The sequence below is a fragment of the Carassius auratus genome, chromosome 25, assembly GCF_003368295.1.
Source record: "Carassius auratus strain Wakin chromosome 25, ASM336829v1, whole genome shotgun sequence".
Classification (NCBI taxonomy): Eukaryota; Metazoa; Chordata; class Actinopteri; order Cypriniformes; family Cyprinidae; genus Carassius; species Carassius auratus.
Window position 1 is genome coordinate 15,133,474 of NC_039267.1, and position 9,950 is coordinate 15,143,423.

Consider the following 9,950-nt stretch of genomic DNA (forward strand, 5'->3'; position numbering starts at 1 on the left):
TTAATTAAAGGATAAAAATAGAGAAATGGGGTAGGACCTGAAAAGCTTGTTATGAACTTCTTCCTATTCCTTTTGAACATGAGAATTTCTAATTTGAATTGGTTACAATAAAATGGAAAGATTGTGCTGAGAAGTACATGACTTAATTTGGTTGTTATTTTAATTTTATATATGTATGCATGCCTGTATGTATATACATTTTTTATTTGTATTTTTTTATATATTTTATTTACATGTTCAAATAAACAAACAAAGCTAATTGTGGAAAATATAAACTACTTAGGGCTATTATGAATTGATGGTATTTTAGAACAAAAGCAAAAGAAACATGTGAAAAATCACTGAATTTTCATTTAGTTTTTGTGTAGTGATGAAAAAAGCAGAAAGTGCCTCAACTGTACTCAGTCCACCCTATTAGAGAGAGTGAGAGATGATAGGTTGATACATGGATGAGCTTTGGAAGCTGCACTATGTAAATTTGTTATTTTTTTCCACTTTATCTGGGTTTTAGTGGGCGGGAGCAATTTCCCTCTAAATGGCTATGCCTGTTTGATATTTAAAGTGCTGCATACTCTGACAGCAAGTCATTCACAGCAACAAAGCAAGTTTGTACAGGAACCTCAGCGCGTGTCAAAACTGACCGAACATGAAATATCTTCCACTTCTTCCTTTTCTGTTCCTCATCCTCCAGAACCACAAGATCCACTCGGACAGGATTGAGACAAACCAGGATTGTGCTTGGAGTTGTTCTGAGGTTTGTCAGTTGTATTTTATTTTTTTATTTAGTCTAAATGTAATTAGTAATTTAGAATGTTTAGATAAAAGATTAATTTAATAAGGTCTTTCATTTCTCTTTCTCCCTTTCTTTTTAAACTTGATATTGCATTGAAATTACTCGAGGAAAATATTGCTGCAGTCATAAAATTAATTATCAAAAGTTTAACAACAATCTGCTGGAATTATATCTAGATTGCCAGGAGTGAAACATTTAACCTGTAAAAGATGGATAAATTAAATTAAATCTGAAGTTTGCCTGCTGACAATTGCATATATTAATATTTAACCTAATTAAGCCAGTGCTTATTTATATGAGAGCTAAATCTGTGTTATGTTAGAAAAGTGGCTAGAGGCATGGTTTAAATTATGAGTCATAAAAACATGATATCATCCAGAGGCAATGAAACCCAGCCAGTTAGGTGATGCATTAAAAAGACAATGTGTTAGTCTAAGAGAAGCTGACATACACAAATAACCCACTGTCACTGATCTAGGTCATCAATATTCACCAAGTTTGACTAATCTTTTTGTATTCCTTTGATAATTGTAGTTAGATATGAGGATACACTAAATTTACATCATATGCCTGCTAGCTTTGTTATATTTGCTCCAACCAGGAACTTCTGTAGGAGTGAGTGGGGAAACCCCTTTTTCTATCCTTAAAGTTCAGTCACATTTCCTGTTAAAATGATAAAGCAGTTTTGGAGCATGCATAAATAGGAAAGTAATTTACACTATCATGACTCAGCCTATAGTGCTTTAAATAATAGTCCTTTTGATTTCTACAAACAGGGTCTACAGTGTAAACCCAAAGCTTACTGTGAGTATCTATCTATCTACCTATCTGACTGTCTGTGTTTATATCTATGCAGTAATCTATGGTCCTAACATATTTTTTTATGTATTACTTTATAGCTCCACTCTCAGCATTTCACTGCAGGAATCAGCCTGTTAGCAGCTCAGTGTTTAATAATGTGATGTTGTCTAATGTGTTGGCGTGTGAAGGGAGAAAATGTTCCCTCCAGCTTAAAATCACAACATCAGTGAATGCTACTGGTGCGTATTATTCTGGTAACATTGTGTGAATGACATGCTTTTGATGTGGTATATGTTTTAAATGTTATATATTAAGAAATATAATAAATGGTTACAGATACCGCTCATTTTTGGATAAGAGGTGTTTGCACTTGTGATAACTTACCCCACTGCGTTCAAAGTGTTTTCATTGAACTGTATCTTTTTGTATGGCGCAGTTTTCCTGAAAAGCATCAACAACCGCTGTTAGATTGCTTTATAATTACTTTTCTAGACCTACTGAGTCATTCCTACGTCACTGCATTTAACCAAATACTCCGGTAACTCATTGACATCTTAGTACAACTACATCTTTCTAAAACCAAATCTTTCACAACAGTGAAAGTTATTAATTCATTACCCTATAATCTAAAAGGTCTAACATTAACTAAACACAATGTGCCTTAATAATGAAAAAACATTAATTGAAGGAGAAACTGCAAAATGTCGTCACTACTTTGTGCCACCCACACAGCGGATGGGTTTCAGTTCTCCTAAAGAGTCAAACTGTTTTCCAGGTGATATTCGTGGAGTCTCAGTGTGTGCCGACTCTGCGGGGATGATAGGACATTGCCAGATTTACACCTTTGGCCATGTTGGCAAAGGAAAAGCCACAGGGAAACAGGTACAGTATAAACACATTGAATGACGCTTACCTGCTGGTTACACTACGCAAACAGATTACCACTGAGAATTTTATCAATGACACAAATCTGTCACATAATCTCCTACTTTGCATGCTTGTCAGATATTAAATACTCGGTTTCTGCTTCTAGGTTGATGTGAAGTTTAAATGTGTTCCTGTTAGACCTGGACAGCTTGTGTTTGTGACACTCAAAACCATTCCCAACTACTGTAAGGCCACGTGGACACAAAGACACCTTGTTCCTGGTATCAGTGTTGTGTTTATCAGCAGTCTATATATAACTCTTATACACAATGTAGTCACACATGATATAAATAACATTAACACCTATTGCCGTTTTCCTTTTTAATGCCAGAATGCAGTCATGAAGGTATCAGAGATGAAATTTCAGAGTGCATCAGTAAGTTTTATTATCATGTCCCAACATTCAAAGTTAGATAGACAGTTTGTAATGCTGTAACTGTACTGTAATTTTGTTGTAGCTGGGAAGCTGGCATACACTGTGGATAAAGCCATGAATGCATTAACAGTGAAAGTGACTGATGCTCCAGAGGACACAGACTACAATCTCCGGCTCTGCCATAGACGTAAGGTCATCTGTGTCGGGGAAGGGGCTCATATGAAGGTAAAAATGGCGAGCACGCTTTTGCATTGCATTTCCTAGAATACTTTGCATCGTTTCATTTCACCCTTGTGTTTTGCATGTGTTTTCAGATAAAGCCACAACATCTACAGAGTAGCATAATGCTTCATTATTCCAAACCATTACCCTGTTTGTGCATCGAGGTATGAAAGCTTTATTTTACGGAAAATTAAAGTTTGAACATGCAATCTGACCGATAGTGTGGATTTCCACCAACTTTTATTTCAGGGCTGGCCTGCCAGAGTAGATGCAAGGAGAGTTCAGGTGTGCCCATTCAAAAACAGTGAGTAAAATTGGCTTTGTTCAAAACAGATGTTGTCGGTTTCTCGGTTTACACTGTAAAAATGCTTTGTGAGGTAACCGAGCGTTTTAAAACAAGTGGCAACATCTGAGGTAATCTTGAGACCCGCCTCAAAACCTTTCAGCAACAACTAAATTGATGGGAAAAAACCTTTCTTGCATTGGCTTGCTTATTTGCATTCAGTCATATTGTATCAATGTGAGATTTTGTTTTGTACAAGTTAGCACATGTTTGAATTTGTAAAAAGAGTACCTGTTTCCTGTTAGATAGTGCCCCAAATCATTAGCTTGCCAGTGGTCTCAAATGTGAAGCACTTAAATCATTAATTACTTATATCAGTTACCCTAATGTTGTTTCCAGACCTGCAGCAGTTTCTTTATTTTGTGGAACACAAAAGAAGATCTTTTGAAGAATATTTGACCTGTTTTTCATTTTCATGTTTGGTCAAACTATTCCTTTAAATTAGCATGCATTATAAATTGGCATTTGAAATTCTTGCATTTTTTCTCTGTAACAGATTTAGAAGAACTGTGGTCTGGGATAACCTTTGACTTCAATAAGGAAGAGCTGATATGGGAGCCGCAGTGTCCAGTCAAAGTGTCAGTTTCTCTGTGCCATGCTGATGGAGGGAAACGCTGTCAAGACATCGGAAATGTTTTCCATTCAGAGGGGCAAAAAGTATGCTCTGTTCCCCTCTAATCATTTGTTCCTTTTATTACATGTGCTGTAATAGCTGCTGATCGTTAGGAACCCTCATATCATATTTTACTGTTTTTACCTCAGGTGATATTCTCTTCCGTGGATCCACACCCAACGCTTTGCACGAAGGTTGAATGTTTTTTTTTTATTGTATATTTGCTTTTACCCAAAAATGTACATTCTGTAATTATTTACTCACCCTCTTGAGGTTCCAAATCATTTGACTTTTTTTTTTCCATGGAACACAAAAGGATAAATGTAGTAGAATGTTCTAGCTTCCTAGAACTGTCACATTACAAAAATGATATAAAGCACCATAAAAGTCCAAATGGCTCATGCAGTATATCCACATTGTTCTGAACTATATTCTGGTGACTTGAAATCTACCACATGAGTAGTTTAGATATCAAGTCAGTATTTAACATTTTGGGTGAACTGCACCTTTAAATTAATCTCCGTGACAAAAAAAAGCTTTTTGGGTTGGATTGGAATTCATTGTCATTTCTTTTTTTGTAGTTTACCACTGAAGTGGGGACATGGATAAAGTGTCCTTTTGCAAAAGGAAATTTCCCAGGTATATAAGCACAATAGCTTTCACAGATGTTTATGTTACACCCTGTATGATGCTGAATGTCCTTTTATCTGACAAGTCTGGACAGCAAAGATTACATCCAAAGATGGTCAGCAGTGGGCAGAGATTTCAACATGGGTCAAAGCCAGCTTCTCCGTTTCTGTCTGTGAGATGAAACTCTCCTCTCAGTGTAAACGAATCGAGGGAAACGAGTTCCCAAACTTTTCTGTGGTAAGGAACCTTGAGCAGGATAATCTTCCTGTAAGATCAGTTACAATGACAAATGTACATGATGGACGCATATTATTTTTCATAGTTTTTTTTTTTTTTTTTGGTTTCTCAGTACACTCCTATTCATCTTTGTAAAGCATGCCTTGAGGCCTCCATTGAAGGCAATTCTCTTGTCAAAGTAAAACTTTTCACCTGGTTTGTACCTGATGACATGAGAAAGAAAAGGGTCTGTTCTAAGGAAACCTCAAAGCACCAAAGCAGTCTTGTTTGATGTCATGCCAGGCCTTATTTGTTTTCTAGGACAAAATGAAGCACACAGTTTTCAACTTGTCTAAAAGTTCGTGCGAAGTTTGTGTCTGCATCCAGGTATGGCAACAAAAGAAAACGACAGTAACCGTGCTGTCAAATCTTGTTGGATTTTTGTCAGTGATAATTATTGATGTGGATGGTCTTGTATTTTCATGTTTCTAGGTCCAGAGGGTAGATGTGCGCTTTTCAGTCCCTGTGCTTCAATGTGACTTGCAGTGTTGTAAGTACATATGTAGGTGATAAGATCAGTGTTGAAGTAACAAGCTATAGCTACTCATTATTTCAAGTAATCTACAGCTTAACATTTAGAATTAATGTAGCTACAGTACAGTACATGCTAAAAGCTAATAGCTACATTGTGGGCACAATGAACTAGTGTCACATTAATGAAAGGTTAGTAAGTCAAGCAGTTCTCTTTGTGGGCATACAACAATGAAAACAGAACGATGTTTGTAGTGTAGCTACTACAAAAACAACACTATTATGATAAATGTAAATGTAAAAGTTGTCTTCCACAATACAGCCACAACAAGAAGAACATTAAAGGAACACTACACTTTTTTTGAAAATAGGCTCATTTTCCAACTCCCCGAGAGCTAAATAGTTGTGTTTTACCGTTTTTTTATCCATTCAGCCGGTCTCTGGGTCTGACGGTAGCACTTTTAGCTTAGCTTAGCATAGATCATTGAATCTGAATACACCATCTCACTCAAAAATGACCAAAGAGTTTCTATATTATTCCTATTTAAAACTTGACTCTTCTGTAGTTACATCGTGTACCAAGACCTAAGGAAATGAAAAGTAGCGATTTTCTAGGCAGCGCCGGAATATAGTCCCCAGCAACTCTGACAATTTTCAAATGCTACATAATATAAACTATGGTACGGCAGCAAAGTTAATTGATTATTACCCTGGAATGAGAGTATAGTTCCTTGCCACATTGCCCTAGAAAATCACAATAGGAAATAGGAAAAATATAGGATCTCTTTGGTCATTTTGTAAGGGAGATGCTTACGGTCTAATCAGATTCAATGATCTATGCTAAGCTAAGCTAAAAGTGCTACCGCCAGAACCAGAGATCGACTGAATGGATTAGAAAATTTTAAAATTCAACTGTTTATCTCTAGGGGAGTTGGAAAATGTTTTTTTTTTTTTTTTTTTTTTTATAAACCTAGGTTTAAACCTTCCTTTAAACCTAATCTTTCAAATAAAATAATTCTGTGACACTACAGCTACTCTATTCAAGTAGTTATACAGACAAGTTGCTAAACTAGCTACAAAAATATATGTAAGTTGTGGCAATAATACAATGCAATGAAAATTTTGCAATGTAGCATTATTAGCACTACCACAGCTACAGCTACTCATATATTAAAGTAGTTCAACTCAAGAGGAGACTGGTTTTCTAGGTTACGCTAAGCCTACATCCTACATCATTCAGTGCTTCGGAGCCATAAACAGTAAAAGTTTGGAGCATGTAAAACGTTAACCATGTGAACCACGTTAGTCACAATTACATATATTGCAATATATTTTTATTTCATAAAGGTTTAGAAAGCTTTATTAGGTCCCCAGAGACATCTGGAATAAATTTTATTATCGATGGATGCACTCTTTTGGACCTAAAAATCTTGACCACTATTCACCTCCATTATAAAGCTTGGATGAGCCCCGGGACATTTATTAATGTAACAATTGTTTTTGTCTGAAAGAAGAAATTCGTATACACCTAGGATGACTTTAGGGTGGGTAAATAATGGGGTAATTCAAATTTTTGGGTGAACCTATGTTGTGGCCATAACAATGCATTGAAATATTTAGCAATATATAAATCTTCAAAAAAATGCAATTAAAAATACCAATGAAGCATCTTATAGTTTAGCTTGCAAAAGCGACACTTTTTGAAAACAGCGCTAATGTCACACTAATGAAAAGTAAGTGGCATCTCCTATGATACAGCTACGCATTATTTCAAGTGGTTAAAAATGCATTCAAGCAAAAAGAATAAAATAAAATGTAATATTTTATACTGAGATAACTACATTGTGGAAAATAGAATAAATACTTGTAGTGTAGCCTCTTACTGGAAAAGCTACACGATTTTGAAAATAGCTAAACTAAAGCCAAGCTAATGAACATGTAGTTAGTTATGCCTCTTGAGATTTGTACTGTATTACCATGTTACACAATATAAGCTATGAAGGATATTAATGTTGTTGTTTAATCACACAGCAAATTGGTGCCGTGACCCAGAGAGAAGTCAGGACATTGAGAAGATTTTATTGCCTGCTGTCATATTTCTGACCGTGATCCTGGCAGCTGTCTTGTTTGGTAGAATGACTTTAAAAGGTAAACTGACAGCGGTTTGACACACCTGTCGCCACTGGCTAGAAGGAAACAGCGAGACTGTTGTTGGTAACAGTACACATTATGTTGGAGATTAAAGAGATTATATATATTTAATTTACAACACAGTAGTTCCTGATTTAACATCCTCTTCACACTGAAAATAAGAGTAATAATTAAAAGCTAATTATAGATGGAAGTCTTATGAACAGTAGTATTCAATGCAAGTCAAATAATAGTAGACATACCAGTTCCAAACCTGCATATAAGCTTTAGAATTGAATCGGGTGTGGACGTGTTGTGAAGAAAAAGATGAAAAGCTCTGATATAGTTGTTAGACTTCATTTGCTACTGGCAGTTTTTCCTGGAAAATATCTGCTGGTTGTTTTGATTTTTATTTGTTTCTTTATTTGTTTCTAAGATGGGGACAAGAAGAGAACACCATGGAGGAAACTCACATGTTTGAGGATGGTATGTAAACCAGTAGGAAATAATAGCTGTATAATAGAGTCCCCAGCATGCTTTGATTACAATCACTAGTGCTCATGATTCATGGTGTTTTTAACGTGATCAGACATGAGCCTCCAAAACACACATGCAGACTATTTACTGTAAATACAGTATGAATTCATTTTATCTTAGATACATGTAAACATAGTTTGATTACTTTTATAACTACAAAATGTCTCAAGTTCAATTGAAAAATGAATACTCTTACCATTTAAAAGTATAATAGCAAATGTATATCAGTAGGTATATATCAAGTGTCAGGCATTGCATGTTTTTTTGCACTTTTACTTTTGCAGCTGCATAGCAACATGCTAAAGAAAACAATTTACAGCACCTTAGCAACCTATTACAATAACCTGGCAACCACCCAATACATCCAGCATCAAACCAATGAGTTTTGCATAGGCAAACATGACATACGTTTTCATCAGAAAACATAATTGATCTAGTTGTAGATATAATATCTCTAGATATGAATAGGTCTTTTGTGGTTATTTTAACAAATAAAGTATGTTTATGTTCCTTTTAACAGAATCAGTGACACGCACGCCTTCTCAGCAAGAGGATGTAGATTGTAGGATAGTTCTCAATAAAGCATGCATGTGTAATCCTTTTTTATTTTTAATTTTTTTACTGTAAGACTGAAACCTGACATAATACTTGTTTATGTCTTCTCTAATGCACACATGACAAGTTGTAACATTTGAAAAATGTAACTAAATACATTGTTTTTTATGCATAATGTACCAGCTGCTTTTATGAGTTTGTAACACGCAGTGTATTAACATGAATTTGAATTATTTGTATAAGAAACTTTTGTATGTAAGTCAGTGTAGGACTGAATTTATGCGTCACATTAATAGTTTCCTTCTTTGCATTATCAAATTTGTTTTTATCACCTATGAGTTACTACTTTTGTACAGCAGAGGGCATTGTCGCTAACAAATGAATGTCTGTGTCAGCAGTGTGAATGAGTTTTTGCTTCTGATGTTGATATTTCTCTCACGTCAGGCTTGAAACTAGGTCACAAATGGGTGGTCAGCTTACAGACACTTGTGTAACCCCAATGTGTTGGTTTACTGCCATAGAAACTTTTGCAGCTGCACATGTTCCTGTGTCTCCTGTCCCTGTCATCATTATATTCGATGACACACTTTTTTCTCTGATCCTGAGGATTCAGAGATACTGTATGACATTTCTGGACGGTGCTGCTCTGTGCCGATGGGAGGGGCCGGGTGGAATCGGCTCTGGGGTTTGCTGATGAAAACATTCCTGAAGGATAGAGTAAAGCCCAAACAATAGAGCTCAATCATAGATATATAGGACCAATACAGTTTTGGGGAGATACCACTATTGTCCAATTTAGTCTGTGATTTTATTGTGTTTTTATGAGCATCAACTGAATAAACTTTATTTTTTATTTTTTATCATACTCAAGAGTTCACAGGGTTCACTTGAAAATAAAGGGGGTTTCATAGTGATGCCAAAAAAGAACCATTCAAACAACCTTTCAAGGAACAGTTCTTAAATCAGTGTGTGAATAAAATTTTAATAATATAAAGAACCTTTTGAGAAATAGAACGTTTGCATGGATGTGAAAGGTTCTTCATGGAACCGTCTGTGTGTGAGTGACATATATGTGTCATAGCTAGGGAGTTTTTGACTCTGGTAAACACTGTAAAACAAACCCATGTGAAAATTGTTGGCCTCGATGACTTCATCGCTGCCTCCAGACTCCACCTGCTGTCTGCAAGTCTTCAGCTGGGAGTGAAGCATTCTCTTTTGATACTTTCCATACGGACCAGACCGCTGCCTTTTCTGTACCTCCCTGACTGAATGTTCG

General features: G+C 35.8%; 1 protein-coding gene across 1 annotated transcript; it reads left to right on the forward strand.

Moving 5' to 3' along the window:
* Positions 1-583: 583 nt before the first annotated feature.
* On the forward strand, positions 584-9,290 carry il17rel (interleukin 17 receptor E-like). The gene is made up of 18 exons (XM_026202892.1): positions 584-754; positions 1,570-1,597; positions 1,693-1,833; positions 2,370-2,476; positions 2,628-2,742; positions 2,853-2,897; positions 2,980-3,122; positions 3,212-3,283; positions 3,369-3,423; positions 3,959-4,119; positions 4,225-4,269; positions 4,657-4,714; positions 4,791-4,942; positions 5,243-5,308; positions 5,414-5,471; positions 7,484-7,600; positions 8,019-8,068; positions 8,640-9,290. Exons 1-18 carry the CDS (start codon positions 647-649, stop codon positions 8,646-8,648), a joined length of 1,530 nt encoding a protein of 509 aa, XP_026058677.1. The 5' UTR covers positions 584-646; the 3' UTR covers positions 8,649-9,290.
* The last annotated feature ends 660 nt before the right edge of the window (positions 9,291-9,950 follow it).

What these genes read in the sequence shown, in the direction of transcription:
- il17rel (XM_026202892.1), top strand. Translation starts at nt 647, where the DNA reads ATGAAATATCTTCCACTTCTTCCTTTTCTGTTCCTCATCCTCCAGAAC. An exon ending in GAAAAGCCACAGGGAAACAG is followed by an intron (nt 2,477 to 2,627) that starts GTACAGTATAAA and finishes TTCTGCTTCTAG; the next exon opens with GTTGATGTGAAGTTTAAATG. An exon ending in ACCCAACGCTTTGCACGAAG is followed by an intron (nt 4,270 to 4,656) that starts GTTGAATGTTTT and finishes CTTTTTTTGTAG; the next exon opens with TTTACCACTGAAGTGGGGAC.